At 48.9% G+C, this 18,355-nt stretch overlaps 1 protein-coding gene across 2 annotated transcripts in view; it reads left to right on the forward strand.

Moving 5' to 3' along the window:
• Positions 1–508: 508 nt before the first annotated feature.
• Positions 509–18,355, forward strand: part of LOC144610604 (adhesion G protein-coupled receptor E5-like) — a 61,986-nt gene continuing 44,139 nt past the window's right edge. For both annotated transcript variants that reach the window (XR_013549439.1, XM_078429416.1), the window contains exons 1-2: positions 509–878; positions 2,490–2,588. Coding sequence is in view for 1 of the 2 variants with exons in the window: in XM_078429416.1 (XP_078285542.1) it covers positions 839–878; positions 2,490–2,588 (139 nt within the window). In the remaining variant the exon portion in view is untranslated. The remainder of the gene's footprint in view (positions 879–2,489; positions 2,589–18,355) is intronic.

The raw sequence follows: 18,355 nt of genomic DNA on the forward strand, positions 1-18,355 counted from the left end.
ATGGGGCTCAGTACACAACCCTGCGGTGTGCCGGTACTCAGGGTGGTGGTGGAGGACAGGTGGAGGCCCATTTTCAGTGTCTGAGGGCGCTCCGTCAGGAAATTCAGGATCCAGTTGCATATAGGCGAGCTGTGGCCTAGCTGGTGGAGTTTGGAGGTGAGCTTGATGGGGAAGACTGTGTTGAAGGCAGAGCTATAGTCTGTAAATAGAATCCTCACGTAGGTGCCCTGTCTCTCCAGGTGGGTCAGGACAGTGCGAAGAGCCAGAGCCATGCGAACACGTAATTAGTACATGTGACAATAAATTGATCTTGAAATCTTGAACTAAAATGAAACTGGCGTGAGGCCAAGTGTGAGCGAGACAAATGAAACTATTTCTGGATTTCGCTCTCAGCCACGGCGTGACTCGCTCCAGCAGAAGCAAGCGTCATTTTCACGCACTTCTGTTCCTGTGAACCGCTTCGCTGGAGTAACAGATCTTCTCCTGTGGTCGCCAATCGTATCGAGCCGATCGCTGGGGCAGAAGCTGCTGCAGTTACCATGCTCCCAAGTCCCGGGTTTTGAACTTTGACTAGACCCCCCCCCCCCCCAACCACCTCCACCCCCTGGGATCGAACCCACGCCTGTGTCCTGGTCTGATCCAGATATTCAGCCTCCCGTCAATGACAACAGTGACATGGCCCTGAGATTTGGTTATCTTTTGCCTTGTGAATGGCGCAGGAAGGGAGGCTCACTTCCTTCCCCCGCCAATGTGCTCCATGTGATGAAGAGGTCAGATGAAGTCTAAACACTGGTGCTTTCAGAATCAGCTGACACAGGAGCGGGTGTAGCTGCAGAGAATGAGACTGGGCAACATGGGCTGCTGTTTGCCTCTAATGGGTAAATATTCATTCCAATACTCCCCTTCCGCTCCACTCCTTTCCCAATTTTTCCCTCCCCTCCCCTCATCCGCCTTCCTTCATTTATCCAACCCATTCCCACCTCCCAGTCCCCTCCCTCTCTTGTCCAATCTGTCCTCTCCTCCCACCCTCCCTTTCCTTTCACCCCGCTCTCCTGACTCAGTGGCTGGGGGGAAGGTGGGTGCGATAGGACATGGTGTGGGTTTATTTTTCCAAGACTCTTGTGTGCTCCCACATCCCAAGGACGTGTGTAGGTTCCAAGGGTCGTTGATGAGAATCTGGGATGAATGAGAGATGACTGTAGGCTGATGGTCAGCGCAGACTTGGTGGGCCGAAGGGCCTGTTCCCGTGCTGTGTCTCTCAGTGAATAATGGGCCAAGCACCAGGGGCTCCTCCCTCGCTCTTCACATCATTGGAGGGCAGCCGGCAAGCCCAACTCCACACTCCCCACACTGGGGGCCGTCCGTGGGGGGTCATTACTGGGGGCAATTTGGACCCCGGCCTATCGACTAAATTGTAATTTGGGGGAAAACTTCCATCGTCTTCTGTGCCGAGGGCGACAGACAGTCACCAGAATCTTCATCGGTGACAGCCGTTTCACAGTGTTGTCCACAGCTCCCGTTTCGCATTGATCAGGTTTAACTTTATAGGAAGGTTTGTCAATGAATCTCTACCCCTTAGTCTTAGTCTTAGCTACGTTGTTGGACTGGGAGGGAGGGGAGAGTGGGCGGTTGTAGCAACAAGAAGCAGCCTTGTTAAAGCTGGGAGATGTCACAGAAAATAACTACTTCTTTTGTTGACGATAGTGAGAAAATCGTACATAAACTGGAAGTCTTAAACGGGTGATTTACAATAGACAATAGGTGCAGGAGGAGACCATTCAGCCCTTCGAGCCAGCACCACCATTCAATGTGATCATGGCTGAACATTCTCAATCAGTACCCCGTTCCTGCCTTTCTTTTCCCCATACCCCCTGATTCCGCTATCCTTAAGAGCTCTATCTAGCTCTCTCTTGAAAGCATCCAGAGAATTGGCCTCCACTGCCTTCTGAGGCAGCGAATTCCACAGATTCACAACTCTCTGAGTGAAAAAGTTTTTCCTCATCTCCGTTCTAAATGGCCTACCCCTTATTCTTAAACTGTGGCCCCTTGTTCTGGACTCCCCCAACATTGGGAACATGTTTCCTGCCTCTAACGTGTCCAACCCCTTAATAATCTTATATATTTCGATAAGATCCCCTCTCATCCTTCTAAATTCCAGTGTATACAAGCCTAGTCGATCCAGTCTTTCAACATACGACAGTCCTGCCAGCTTCGAGTCTCCTGAGCTTTAGACACCGCAGTTGATTGTAGAGGGGTCTGAATTTTGGTCATTGCGTACAAAGCACAGGGAATTGAGTACAATTGAGTGTTCGGTGCCTTCGATCCACAATGCAGGATGGGGATTGAGCCCCTTGCCTTCAGCAAATGTACCTCCCATGGTCCCATACCTCCCATAACCTCCCACTGGCCCATGTTGTCTTTTGTTTTACGCAGAGAAGGAGCAAAACTGGGGGAACAAAGGTCTAACTGCTTCGTTTTGTTTCTTCTAGTTGCCTTGAGCTGTGGTGCCGGCATGGTCGTTCTATGCCAGGGTACAACATGTTCACCAGGTTTTCAAGTTGATCCAAATGGCAACAATCAATGTACAGGTGAGTGTTAAATTGTCTTGGGTGACTGCTGAGTGCTTGAGATTAAAGTGGGGAAAGCAGTCAGATGAATGATTTTCATGAATGTATAGGGCGGCACGGTGCCGCAGCGGTAGAGTTGCTGCCTTGTAGCGCCGGAGACCTGGGTTCAATCCTGACTATGGGTACTGTCTGTACAGAGTTTGTATGTTCTCCCCGTGACCTCCCCACACTCCAAAGACGTACAGGTTTGGTAAATGTAATAATTGTCCCTAGTGGGTATAGGATAGTGTTAATGTGCGGGGATCCCTGGTCGGCGTGGGCTGAAAGGGCCTGTTTCCGCGCTGTATCTCTAAACTAAAATATGGTCGTACGTGTGTGCTTCTAATGTTTCTACTTAAGTGTACATGATTTGTTAAACTAAGATCTTATAGCAGCGGGAGTAGACCATTCGGCCCCTCATTGCTGCTTGCATGTTCAATGAGATGGTGTGTATGTGGATAAATTTGCACATCGAGTGTTCATTGGATCGAACTAAGATCCTACAGTAGACCACGTATAGGGCGCCGACAAAGTTACCAAAGTTTTAAATATAGTCCCAATGGCCCCTCTTCATTCTCGGCGCTGTTTCTACTTAAGTGTGGATGTGTATAAATTTGTGCATAACTTGTTCATAAGTTTGAACTAAGATCTTATAGCAGCGGGAGGATCATTTGAACCATTCAGATTTTCACCATCAATGACCTTGATGGTCCCTCTGTTTTGCACTGTCTTCTGGAAGCTGTGTTGATGGACCCTTACTCAAGACTCGGATGTTACTGAGTTCATTGAACCAGGGCTGGGTTAACATGGGACATCTACTCTTTGTTCCTTTTTCCATTCTTAATTCAGTGACCTAAGAAACTGAAACTACAATTGGTGGTGGTCATCTATTTCCACTTCCTCTTTGCCCCAACTTCCTAATATTTAAACATCACTTTGGTATACATAAGAAATAGAACTTAGAACTATACAGCACAGGAATAGGCCCTTCGGCCCACAATGACTGTGCCGAACTTGATGCTAAGTCCAAGGATAAACAGGAGGGATATGGACCATGTACAGGCAGAAGACACCGGTTTATCTTGGTAGACACAAAAAGCTGGAGTAACTCACCAGACATAGTGTAGGAAAATAACTGTAGATGCTGGTACAAATCGAAGGTATCACAAAATGCTGGAGTAACTCAGCGGGTCAGACAGCATCTCTGGAGAGAAGGAATGGGTGACGTTTCGGGTCAAGTCAGAAGAAGGGGCTCGACCCGAAAACTCACCCATTCCTTCTCTCCAGAGATATTACCCGACCCGCTGAGTTACTCAAGCATTTTGTGATAACTCGCCAGACATAGCAATAGACATAGACATAGAAAACCAGGTCATAGACATAGACATACAAAATAGGTGCAGGAGGAGGCCATTTGGCCCTTCGAGCCAGCACCGCCATTCATGGTGATCATGGCTGATTATCCGCAATCAGTAACCCGTGCCTGCCTTCTCCCCATATCCCTTGATTCTATCTAACTCTCTTTTAAATTCATCCAGTGAATTGCCTCCACTGCCTTCTGTGGCAGAGAATTCCACAAATTCACAACTCTCTGGGTGAAAAGGTTTCTTCTCACCTCAGTTTTAAATGGCCTCCCCTTTGTTCTTAGACTCTGGCCCCTGGTTCTGGACTCCCCCAACATTGGGAACATTTTTCCTGCATCTAGTCTGTCCAATCCTTTTATAATTTTATACGTCTCTATAGGATCCCCTCTCATGCTTCTAAACTCCAGCGAATACAAGCCCAGCCTTTCCAATCTTTGACAGACAGCATCTCTGGAGAAAAGAAATAGAGGACGTTTCGGGTTGAGACCCTTCTTCAGACCACGAACCGAAACGTCGCCTATTCCTTTCCTCCAGAGATACTGTCTGACTCGCTGAGTTACTCCAGCGTTTTGTGTCTATCTTCAGTTTAAACCAGCATCTGCAGTTCCTTCCTACGTTGACCTTGGTGTCATGTTTGGCATGGATGTTGTAGGCCGAGGGGTCCATTCCTGTGCTGAACTGTTCTACGTTCTCCCAGCCACATCCCTCTCTCGTAGTACCTATATTTTCTGCCTGGAAGACTTTCAGTTCAATTTATCTGCAAAACCAGGATTAAGAATTGGAAATATATATATATATATATATATATATATATATATATTTTTCTCTCTCTCTCTCTCTCCCCCTCTCCCCCCCCTCTCCCCCCCTCCAATCCTCTTGCTATGAATGCTAACATACCATTCGCTTTCTTCACTGCCTGCTGCACCTGCACGCTTGCTTTCAATGACTGGTGCACCATGACACCCAGGTCACGTTGCATCTCCCCTTTTCCTAATTGGCCACCATTCAGGTAATACTCTGCTTTCCTGTTCTTGCCGCCAAAGTGGACAACCTCACATTTATCCACATTATATTGCATCTGCCATGCATTTGCCCACTCGCCTAATCTATCCAAGTCACTCTGCAGCCCCCTAGCATCCTCCTCGCAGCTAACACTGCCACCCAGCTTCGTGTCATCCGCAAACTTAGAGATGTTGCATTCAATTCCCTCGTCCAAATCATTAATATATATTGTAAATAACTGGGGTCCCAGCTCTGAGCCTTGCAGTACCCCACTAGTCACTGCCTGCCATTCCGAAAAGGACCCGTTTATTCCTAATCTTTGCTTCCTGTCCGCCAACCAATTCTCTATCCACCTCAACACTGAAGCCCCAATACCGTGTGCTTTAGGATTGTACACCAATCTCCTAACTCTTAAACACCACAATCATATCTGTCTCCACTACCACCCCTGACAATGCGTTCCAAGCCCCCATCTCTCTCCGTGCAAACACCATGCCCCATACATCCCCATTAAACTTACCCCCCCCTGTTAAATCAAGTTCTTTACCTTCAGTCTGAATAATCACCCGCAATACTGAATGAGCACATCAGATTTATTCCACCATGGGGTTCTTCTCGTGAGGATCTCCAGACACAACACTAGTGTCTGAAAAGATCACAACTCAGGGGAGGGGAAGAACAACTTCGCCACGATTGTTTACTTTTTTATACAGAAAAAGAGAGGTGTGACAAAAAGAAATCAAGGACCAATTACAAATCTAATACAATTCCCATGGTTACAGAGAAAACAAAATCATTGATACAGGTCACATGCTCAGAAACCAAACCATTAATATAAGTCACATGCTTTTGGAGAAACGCATCAATTTACCTAGAGTGGATTCAAAACTTTTCCTACTTTCACATGCACCCATATAAGGAGTTGTTATTAAGAAATAAACTTTCTTTATCTCTATAGACTATGGCGAGTCCGAAACTTGTTGGTTGTAGACAAAGTTTATTGCAGCCGCAATACCCGAATACAGAGTTAAACAACAAGGTACAGGACAACCAATACAAACTTACTGTCTTCCTTGAAGACTTCGCCGAACTAACTAAATCGGGCGCCAAACGCGCACATGACATCGCTGGCCAATCAGCGATGTCGCTCCCTGGACCAATCCCCATGGTCGCGTTCCCACGTGACCTCGCTGGCCAATCCGAGGGTTCGACGACCTGGACCATTCTCTATGGTCGCTACATGACCCCCCCCAGAACCCGAGGTGCGGAACCTAGCAGGGAGCCGGATTTCGCGACCATAACGAGTACGGAGAGGGACAGCCTGAACCACAGGAGCCGGAGGTTCCGGACTTGGTGGAACAGCCGGAACGAGAGGTTCTGGAGGAACTACCGGCACGGGGGGTCCTGGAGGAACTGCCGAAACGGGGGGTCCTGGAGAAACTGTCGGAACGGGGGTTTCCGGACTGGGCGGAACTAACGGAGGTCGGCCTCTCCTAGGGGTTTGACCGACCAGGACTGGTTGATCCGGGTCCAAATGGGCAGGTTTGAGCCGGGACACCGAGACGAGTTCACTCTTGCCGCCCATGTCTAAGGTGAAGGTAGCCGTTCCTTTACGTAAAACCCGGAACGGCCCTTGATAGACCCTCTGCAACGGGGCGCGATGGGCATCTTTACGCAGAAAAACAAACTCACAGTCCTTCAGGGAAGACGGTTCATGTACCATGGGACACCCATGACGTGAAGTCGGAACTGGAGCCAGGGAGCCCACCCGTTCCCGGAGAGATGCTAACGCTGATGGGACTGAAGGGAGCAGGTCTGAAGGGTCCGGAAACAGATCTCCGGGTACTCGAAGTGTCGAGCCATATACTAGCTCTGCGGATGACGCACCGAGATCTGGCTTAGGAGCAGTCCGGATACCCAAAAGAACCCAAGGGAGTTGGTCTACCCAGTCCGGGCCTTCAAGCCTTGCACTGAGGGACGCCTTAAGTTGGCGGTGGAACCTTTCTACGAGTCCATTTGCCTGGGGGTGATATGCAGTCGTGGGTTGCAACTTGGACCCGTACAGTTCCGCCAGCGCGGCCCAGAGGGACGAAGTGAACTGTGGCCCTCTGTCAGTGGTAATAACTGCCGGGACCCCGAAACGAGCTACCCAATGAAGGGCCAAAGTCCTAGCACAAGACGCTGACGAAATATCAAACAATGGGAAAGCCTCTGGCCACCGGGTGAACCGATCCACCACCGTGAGGAGGTGGGTGTAGCCCCGGGAGGAAGGCAAAGGCCCGACCAAATCCACGTGGATGTGGAAAAAACGAACAGCCGGGACCTCGAAATCCTGTACGGGGGGCTGGACGTGGCGCTGGACTTTAGCGGTCTGACAGGGCACGCAGGAACGTGCCCACCCCGCTACCTGTTTCCGCAGGCCATGCCAGACAAACCTCGCTGCTACCAAGGCAGAGGTGGAGCGGATGGACGGGTGCGCCAGCCCATGAATGGCATCGAAAACCCGGCGCTGAAGGGAGGGCGGTACTACCGGCCTGGGACGGGGAAGAGAAACATCGCACCAGACTTTCGTGCCCTCCGACCCACAAGCTACCTGGGCCAACTTCAATCCCGAAGTGGTGGACCGGTAAGCCGAAACGGTATCCGCTAGGAGCTGTGCCTCCGCAAGCTCCTGGGGATCCACTTCGCAGTCCACTGCCGAAATAGGGGGAAAAGCAGGTCTAGACAGGGCGTCAGCAACGGCATTAAGCTTACCCGCGACATGACGGACATCGGTGGTAAATTCGGAGATAGCAGTCAGGTGCCGCTGCTGGTGGGCCGACCATGGGTCAGACAATTTCAAAAAAGCAAATGTTAATGGCTTGTGGTCCGTAAATGCCACAAATGGGCGGCCCTCGAGGAAATACCTGAAATGACGAACAGCTAAATAGAGAGCTAGAAACTCTCGGTCAAATGCGCTATATTTCAGCTCGGCCGAATTTAGTTGCCGGCTGAAAAACGCTAAAGGCTGCCAACGGCCACCGACCTGCTGCTCCAGAACCCCGCCCACCGCCACGTCAGAGGCGTCAACCGTCAGGGCCGTGGGGGCGGAGGGGCTCGGATGGACCAACATGGTGGCGTCTGCCAAGGCTGCCTTAGCTGCTGTAAAAGCCGACTCTGCGGCCGGGGACCACAACAACTCTACCGGATTCCCTGCAAGGCATTGGAAAAGCGGGCGCAGGACTCGCGCCGCTGCCGGGACGAATCTATGGTAGAAATTAACCATGCCTACGAACTCCTGCAGCCCTTTTACTGTGGTGGGCCTGGGAAAAGCCCGGATAGCCTCCACCTTCTCGGGCAAAGGGGCGGCGCCGGCAGGAGTAATTCTGTGCCCTAGAAAATCAAGAGCAGGCAGGCCGAATTGACATTTGGAGGGTTGGATAATGAGCCCGTGGTCTTGGAGCCGCTGGAACACGGTCCGCAAATGGGCCTGGTGTTCCTGCACTGAGGGGCTGGCGACCAGGATGTCGTCTAAATAAATAAACAAAAAGGGTAAACCCCGGCCCACGCGGACCATCAGTCGCTGGAAAGCCTGTGCCGCGTTCTTTAAACCGAAAGGCATACGCAACCATTCAAACAACCCGAACGGAGTAATAGTTGCAGTTTTCTGTATGTCCTCCGGTCGCACCGGAATCTGATGGTATCCTCGCACCAAATCGATTTTGGAAAACACCACCGCTCCTTCCAGCCCAGATGAAAAATCCTGTAGGTGCGGTATGGGGTAGCGATCAGCCGTGGTGACAGCATTGAGACGCCGATAATCGCCACATGGCCTCCACCCCCCAGATGCCTTGGAGACCATGTGTAACGGCGAGGCCCACGGGCTGTCAGACTGATGGACAATTCCCATTTCCTCCATCTTCCTGAACTCCGCCCTTGCCACCACCAGTTTGTCTGGCGGTAGTCTCCTGGCCCGAGCGAAAACGGGAGGGCCTTCGGTGCGGATGTGATGGACCACACCGTGCTTAGCCGAAGGTGTGTCAAAACGTTGGACGAGCAGCTCTGGGAACTCTGCCAGAATCGCAGCATACGAGTCGGGGGCCGCGACGACGGCCTGGACAGTAGGGCTGGGCGAGGAGGCGATTGCCGGAGCGACATGCTCATCTTCGGCAGAGGGTCGGAGGTCGTTACCGCGGACATCAGGAACCAGTGAAAAAGCCCAGAGAAAATCTGCGCCCAGGATCGCTTGTTTGACGTCGGCTATGATGAATGGCCATTCGTACGTGCGGAGGCCTAACACAAGGGACATCTTCCGTGTACCGAAAGTGCGAATTGGGCTGCCATTAACCGCGATGAGGGTGGGACCTGTCTTACCCGATCTGGTTTCGAGGTCGGTCGGCGGCACTATGCTGACGATGGCTCCCGTGTCTACCAAAAATTCCGTGTCCGTGAATCGATCATGGACATAGAGGCGCCGGTTCTGGCCAATCGTAACTGCCCCTATGTACGATCGGCCGAGGCATTTCCCGCGAAGGTACAAGGCAAACGACAGTTGCGGGATTCGTTACCCCATCGTAGGTGATAATAGCACCAGCCGCGCTTGTGCGGATCTTTTTGGCGGGCTTTCGGAGAATTGGCGGGAGACGTGGCGCCATCTTGCCGTCGCTGTGGCGTGGTCACCGATGTCGAGACTTTGTTGATTGAACCACTTGCCTTGTTTTTTGCCGCTATGAGCGCGTCCGCTTTCGCTGCATATGCTTCGGGGTCCTTAAAAGAACAATCCGTGAGCAGCAGTCGGACATCCTCGGGAAGTTTCTCGCGGAATGCCTGTTCGAACATCGGGCAATCCGTATGCTCACCGGCTAGCATCATCATTTCGGCCATGAGGACGGAAGGCAGCTGGTCTCCAAGATCCGGTAGGTGCAGAAGTTTTGCCGCACCACCATGCTTATTAAACCCGAAGGTTCGCAGTAATACCTTCTTCATGGCCTCGTACTTGTCTTCCGCAGGTGGATTCACGATGAACCGCATCACGCGCTTGGTTGTGTCCGGCGATAGAGCGCTGACGAGGTAGAAGTACTTCGTGGATTCGTCCGACACCTTCTTTATATGGAATTGAGCCTCGGCGTGGATAAACCAAGCTTGCGGTGCGTGCGTCCAAAACAACGGAAGATGAACGCCTGCCGCGCTTGACTCCGGTGTGCCCTGCTCGGTCATCGTCAACGAGGCGTCGGGTTCCTGCTCAGTCGGTGATCGTCCAGATCACGTCGGGGTCACCAATATGGCGAGTCCGAAACTTGTTGGTTGTAGACGAAGTTTATTGCAGCCGCAATACCCGAATACAGAGTTAAACAACAAGGTACAGGACAACCAATACAAACTTACTGTCTTCCTTGAAGACTTCGCCGAACTAACTAAATCGGGCGCCAAACGCGCACATGACATCGCTGGCCAATCAGCGATGTCGCTCCCTGGACCAATCCCCATGGTCGCGTTCCCACGTGACCTCGCTGGCCAATCCGAGGGTTCGACGACCTGGACCATTCTCTATGGTCGCTACAAGACGATCAATCTCGCAGCTGCATGACCTTGCTTTACTGTTTCAATACACAGCACTCACACAGTCAGACAGAGTAGTGGGAGAGGACAATAGCCCCATCTCTTCTGAACACTCCTTATCATTCGTAAAGGGACAAACACATTCTGTTCCCAAGGATAACATTTCTGCCACAAGCATCCATCTTACTGCTTTCCACTGAAAATAAGCATTCATTTTATATTAGCTAAAACAACAAAAGAAACCATCTCAACTACAACAAATATCAATATCTCTAATTAACTATATCAACTAATAGCATAGATTCTCATTCCCCCCTTTTATCATTCTATGATAACTATCAAAGCTTAAAACAATAAATCACCTTAAACACCTCAAGAGTAAAACAATGCCTTCATATTCCCTCAGGTGGATAGAAAACAAACTACCTACAACCAAACTTCTAAGTACAATCAAATCTAAAGCTTGTTTATTTCTACAGAAAGGAAACAACATCAATACTAGACAGAATCCCCCTCATTCTCACCTTCCACCCCATCAATAGACAATAGACAATAGACAATAGGTGCAGGAGTAGGCCATTCAGCCCTTCGAGCCAGCACCGCCATTCAATGCGATCATGGCTGATCACTATCAATCAGTACCCCGTTCCTGCCTTCTCCCCATACCCCCTCACTCCGCTATCCTTAAGAGCTCTATCCAGCTCTCTCTTGAAAGCATCCAACGAACTGGCCTCCACTGCCTTCTGAGGCAGAGAATTCCACACCTTCACCACCCTCTGACTGAAAAAGTTCTTCCTCATCTCCGTTCTAAATGGCCTACCCCTTATTCTCAAACTGTGGCCCCTTGTTCTGGACTCCCCCAACATTGGGAACATGTTATCTGCCTCTAATGTGTCCAATCCCCTAATTATCTTATATGTTTCAATAAGATCCCCCCTCATCCTTCTAAATTCCAGTGTATACAAGCCCAATCGCTCCAGCCTTTCAACATACGACAGTCCCGCCATTCCGGGAATTAATCTAGTGAACCTACGCTGCACGCCCTCCATAGCAAGAATATCCTTCCTCAAATTTGGAGACCAAAACTGCACACAGTACTCCAGGTGCGGTCTCACCAGGGCCCGGTACAACTGTAGAAGGACCTCTTTGCTCCTAGTATCAGCCAGTGTATCCAACAAATCATCCTCCAACATTTCCGTCACCTTCAACGGGACCCCACTACTGGCCACATCTTCCCATCCCCTCTGAAGAAGGGTCTCGACCCGAAACGTCACCCATTCCTTCCCGCCTGACCTGCTGAGTTACTCCAGCATTTTGTGAATAAGTACCTTCGATTTGCACCAGCATCTACAGTTATTTTCCTTCAAAACTAGACCATCATTAACACTTCTAAACACTTCTAAACAATGACCCCCAACACCAGAAAAACTACGCCCTGCTACAATATCTCTTACATGAACTGCTTCTTGCCTACATCTCCTTAACCCTTTCAGTTCCAAACTCCACACATGCATCATTCTTCTGGTATCGCCCTCCAAAGGCCACGTATTCTACTACACCTATTCTATTAAGTTGGTCATCCTCAAAACCACTTCATCTTCCCCTTCGTTGTTACCTCCTAATCCAATAGCCTTCCTAGTCGTTCAAACTCTTCCTTCACACCATCAACATCCTCAGCCTCCTTATCATACAATTCAGTTTGTCTTACCACTAACATTCTTGAAGTACCAATACTTTCTAACGCCATCTGCATTCTTTTCAATACACATTTCAGAATAGCCAACCCCACAAATATACAAACAATTAAAATTCCCAGATACAATGCTATATCAATCAACTTGTCTGACCAGCCTCCGAAACCCCAATCACCCCAACTAGTCGACTCCTTCATGTTATCCATTTGCTCCCTTATCTTTATAATAAAACGAGTAATATTCTCTGTCTGATCCCTAACTCCCATCATACACCTACCTTTCACTATAGCACAAACACCTCCTTCCCGAGCCAACAAATAATCTAGGGCATATCTGTTCTGCATAGTAAAGAGCCTAAGTTCAGTAAGTCCCTGGGTAATCATGTCGAGGGCCCCCGTGGTTGCATTACCCAAGATAGTGAGACCACAAATGAGGTAATTGCGATTATTGGCAGCCAAATAACCTCCAGTGAAGCCTAGACTAAAGACGCTAGCCCATCCCTATCCCACAGAGCTCCCATGTGTTCCCAGAGATGTAGGATCTTTCCACTTTGAACAAAATTCTTCTGAAACAGCTTTACACCTCGGGAATGGTGGATTCAGGACATTAGTGGCTGTACCATTAAAGAAAAAGAAAAGGTTTGAATCCGTTGAAAACAAGGTGCCATGACATATCGAATACATGTTTAACTCACCTCCCTCTATCCAATCCCTAAACTGCTCAGAGAACCATCACACATCTCTGCCACCTCTTTCTTTCGTCATCTGGGTAAAAGGGGACGTATAGTTTCCCACCACCACATGCATTCGATTGCAGACTCCACAGACTAGTTGGATTCCCATAACAAGAGGAACACAGGTATAGGGGTGACATTTACACTTCCCTTGGCCATCTTTGACCTGACAGGTCCTGTTATCACAAAACGACATCAAGCATGTGATGTTGCTTGGGTTATCAACATATAGCATCCCTCCTTTTCCTGGTGGAAACAATTCTCCTATGACCTGAGGTCATCGTTGGGTGTGAATTTGCACGGTTTGGCGATATTTGTGACCAAACATACATCCTGTGAATGTGAATTATCCTTTGGTAACGGGAGACAAATAGCAGGCGGGGCAGTAAAGGGTTCATAAATAAGGTGGATAGGTTTAGGTTCCTTTATTTTTGCTTTCTCCCTCCAATTATCACATATAAGGTACTTTAGGGGGTCCCATTCTGGTCATGCTGAATAATGCCTGTACTGAGGTCATGGGTGGGTAGCAACAACTGACTGTGGGGAGTACATAGCTGAGTGAGCTCGGAGAAATAAATTACCTCTTGGGATTACTCCGAGAAACTTGAGATCACGTTTACATCTCTGTAGTTGAAAGACCAGACATAGTTCTGTGGGAATCCAACCTACCGCACTTGGACATGCATCATCAAATTTACACTTAGTCCAATAACAAGGTAACAAGGTAACATTTTATGATGACGGTCCTTCAACAGTCACGAAAAGTGAAGATGCCTCAAAAGTCCAATACAGGCCTTCAGTCGGCTGGCGTCCCATTCTCTAAATCCCTCCGAGTGCATTTTCATTATACGTTAACGTCGTCTATTCCGAGGAGAGATTTCAGCATGTAGTCTCCTGGTATTATGGACTCGTCCCCTTATGTAACTGGTGGTGGCTTCTGTGCCTCTTGTACCTGGGAATGCAGGACTGGTAAAGCAGGGGTTAATTGCTGTGCATAAATAATTAATTCATCGCTGAGGGTGTGTTGGTCAGAATAACTTCCACACACTTAATCATAATGTGCCCCTGACAACTCTATAAGATCTACTTATATACACTCAAAGGGTCAATAGACAATAGGTGCAGGAGTAGGCCACTCAGCCCTTCGAGCCAGCACTGCCATTCAATGTGATCATGGCTGATCATTCAAAATCAGTACCCCGTTCCTGCCTCTAACGTGTTCAATCCCTTAATAATCCTATGTTTCAATAAGATCCCCTCTCATCCTTCTAAATTCCAGCGTATACAAGCCCAGTCGCTCCAGTCTTTCAATATACGACAGTCCCGCCATTCCGGGAATTAACCTCGTAAACCTACGCTGCACGCCCTCAATAGCAAGAATATCCTTCCTCAAATTCGGAGACCAAAACTGCACACAGTACTCCAGGTGCGGTCTCACTAGGGCCCTGTACAACTGCACACAGTACTCCAGGTGTGGTCTCACTCCAGGTGCGGTCTCACTCCAGATGCGGTCTCACTCCAGGTGTGGTCTCACTCCAGGTGCGGTCTCACTCCAGATGCGGTCTCACTCCAGGTGCGGTCTCACTCCAGGTGCGGTCTCACTCCAGGTGCGGTCTCACTCCAGATGCGGTCTCACTCCAGGTGCGGTTCTCCAACTGCAGAAGGACCTCTTTGCTCTTATACTCAACTCGTCTTGTTATGATGGCCAACATTCCATTGGCTTTCTTCACTACCTGCTGTACGTGCATGCTTCCTTTCAGTGACTGATGGTCAGTCCAATATGAGTGTCATTCCCTTTGTCTTTCCGGGATTATTTCATCTGCAAATTTCAAAATCTGAGGCTTGTTTTAACGCCTCCTGGTGAATTTTCGGATGCCACCATGTTTCTTTTGCCATCCTGACCATACCCTCCTTACTAGCATGCGTAAGGAAGTGTATATAGTTGAAAGGAATGGGCAGAAAAACATCAGGTACACAAATTTGCCCAAGAGGGGTAAGCCAGAGCCCAGTCAAGGAGTCAATGGCACAATCCTCTCATTTCCAAGATCACGTTGCCCAGCAGAGGCATCCCCCTGCATTAACCCTACATCACCCATGTCTGGCAAGGCCGTTCTGCCCATTAGAATCTTTGGTTCTGTGGGGACCATAGTGCAGGATTCGCAAGCTACGGTGCAGGATTCGCAAGTTACGGTGTGGGCAGGCATTTCCCAGGAAATTTTAGTCGCGGCCACCCGGATGGGCATTGCACTTGAAAATGGCCAGTTGCGTTGGGAGGGCTGGGGCTTGCAATAGGTTGATCACATAAAGCTGAAAATGGGCAATCTTATAAAGGACGACCAATGTCTGGTGCAGTGACTAGCACTGTTTTAGATTGCGGCACGCTTCTTCTTGTTGGGGTGAGAGAGTGAGTTGCTGCGGTGCCTTGGCGGAGGCAAGGGTGACAGTAATTTAGTGTACACTGCCACGTTGGGGATCCACTCCGGCAGAAATTCACCAAACCCAGAAAAAACCCTCATCCGTCTAGGGGTGGTCGGGCTGGTATGGTTCCCAAAGGGTTCTCCATCGTACCCCCTCGGTTGGATTCAGGATAGCGGACGTTAGGGTGAACACATCTCTTGCGACTGTTTCGTACATGGTTAATGTTGATCTTATACAATTCACAAATCCAAACGCAGTCTGGGGCATTCCTAGAAATCTTCATAATTTCCTGCAACTTCCATGGGGTGTATACATGCATCACAGCCTGCGCCCCATTCTGTCCTGCTAATGGATTTGGCATTGCTCTCAGTAGCATTATCTTTTTAGTCTTTTTAGTTTCCTGCTGGTTCTCAGCCTCGCGTTTCCTTTGCTCTTCATTGCACTCTCTCACTGATTAATTCAATTACTGCTCCTCCTTCCTCTTCTGCCTCAGCCCTTCCCCTCCTTTCGTCCTCCTTTTCAGTTTCCCGGTCGCTGTTGGTATCATCTTCCTCTGGGGATGCCCTTCCCTGTGGGGGTGCCGATGCCCCCCCCATGGTATCTTAGTGGGGCAGTTCCTGCTCTTGGGGACAGGTAGCTAGGGGCATATGGGGGAGATGTTCTACACCATTCCCGACTTTCCCAATTTACTCCTCATCCTCCTCTTCTATAAACAGGGTCGCCATGCCAGACAAGGAGTCCTCGGGGTTATTTTGCTTAGGTTTCCATTTTTGCATTACCAATTGTTTACAATCCTGTTGGCCAACTGCATTTTTTCCTCCTGATCATCATGCCGTTGGCACTCTGCCAATAATACATCCCAACCTTTCAATATGCCTTCCTTCGTACGTAACTATCCCTCTACAACTTGGATTATCCATCCAATATGCCGAAACTCCTCCCACACCTCTTTCTTCATATTTCCATTCCTCAATCCATTTCTTCCATTTCTTGCCTCTCTCTGCCTCTCTCTCTCTCTCTCTCTCTCTCTCCCTCTCTCTCTCTCTCTCTCTCTCTCTCTCTCTCTCTCTCTTAGCAGCTGGTCCGCCTGCTTACTGACTTCAGTCAGTCTACTATCATCTTAAGAATATCTCAAGGGTTAAAGGACATGGCTCAGCAGGATAGCTGCAGCGGTTTCAGAAGCAGCTACTCGAGTTTCACTAAGGCCAAGAAAGTGAATCGCATCATTCCAGTTCTGAGGTCCTCGCATCCAATCTATCAAAGAATTAATTTCAAAAGGTCTTCTGGGACAGATCGGTTCTCTGTCCCAGAGTCAGAAATAAACCTGGAGAAGCAGCGTTTAATTTTTTATGCACCACATATATGAAACAAACTCCCAGAAAACTGCAGGTTCGCTGCAACACTCAGTTCCTTTAAATCGAGGCTGAAGACTTCTGTTTGACGCTGCCTCTTATTAAATCAAATAATTATTTATTCTTGCATTGCACTGTAACCTTTATTCTGGTATTTTATACCTGTCTTATTTTATTTCAGCTTCCTGCTCTTTAATGTTTTATGTAAAACACTTTAAATTGCCTTTTTGCTGGAATGTGCTATATAAATAAACTTGCTTTGCCTTCGGCTTTTACATTCCATGCTTCCCCTACACTGACCATCCTTTGTCTCCTAATCTCTTACAAGCTGATACCTGTGTGTAATATGTACGTTTTCCAGGGTCTAAGTAACACATATCCCCCCTTCCCCTCCAGGAGGGAAACTCGGTTAACACACTGACCAATTCATAAAATATTTCTACAGACCCCATCCTCCCTGAGACGGGTTACTCAATTTAAAGTCTCCAATTCATAAAACTTTCTTACTGGCTTATTGGCTTCTATGTGACCACTGTGTTCCCAGGAACCTTTTTCAGGAGTCCAGACACAAAGGATGTGATAGTGCACTTTTACTCCCTTCAAGGTCCCGGTCAGACCACAGCCACTTACTCAGTTGTTGGAGATGGTCCTGTGGTGTATTTACCATTTTGAGTTTTGTGTTTTGGCAGCTGAGCCTTGCCGTAGTTCCGGGTATAAAGCATTGTGGGATACCTGATTACACTCTCTGGTGGTGTTGAAGTAAAGCAGCCATATGTTGTATGCTAACCCATCTCACTCGTCGATTCTTATCATAATACACCACAGTTAAAGTTGGCGACGAGGATAAAACAAGCAGAAAATGCCTATGATAGGTTCCATAGGGGAGTTCGCCCCGAAGACAGAGTCTTGGTCGGCGTATGTGGAACGTTTAGAGCAGTTTTTTGAGGCTAACGACATTGCAGTGGAGAAGCAAGTGGCTACTCTGTTAAGTGTGATGGGAGCATCTACATATGGTCTGTTAAGGAACCTGGTGCAGCCGCTGAAGCCAAAAGATAAGTCCTACGATGACATTGTGAACATTTTAAAGACTCATTTTGAACCCAAGCCGTTGCTTATTGCGGAGAGATTCCGCTTTAACCGATGCAACCAGCGGGCGGATGAGTCTGTGACCAGTTACGTTGCGGAGCTGAAACAGTGTGCAGTTAACTGAGTTTGGAGCGACGTTGAACAAGACGCTTCGGGACCGTTTTGTCAGTGGGATTTGTAACGAGGCAAGCCAGCGCCGGCTGTTGTCGGAGTCCAACCTGACTTTTGCACGGGCATTTGAAATCGCCCTCAGCATGGAGACTGCGGAGAGAGACACGCAGCAGCTGCGGGGACACGAGGTACGTCCGAACCAAGTGCATAAAGTGGATGCGCACACGGCTAAGCAAACGGGGAGGAACTGCCATAGATGTAACGGCAGAAATCACAGCCCACAGGTGTGTCGCTTTAAAGACGCAAAGTGTTACAACTGTGGTAAAACCGGGCATATTAAAAGGGCATGCAGAGGAAAAGTGGCGGCAGCACTGACACAGAGCAGATATAAACGACAGACTGATAAAAACACAAAGTATGTGGAGGCAGAAGAAATAGTGTTGCCAATGTT

The sequence above is a fragment of the Rhinoraja longicauda genome, chromosome 37, assembly GCF_053455715.1.
Source record: "Rhinoraja longicauda isolate Sanriku21f chromosome 37, sRhiLon1.1, whole genome shotgun sequence".
Classification (NCBI taxonomy): Eukaryota; Metazoa; Chordata; class Chondrichthyes; order Rajiformes; family Arhynchobatidae; genus Rhinoraja; species Rhinoraja longicauda.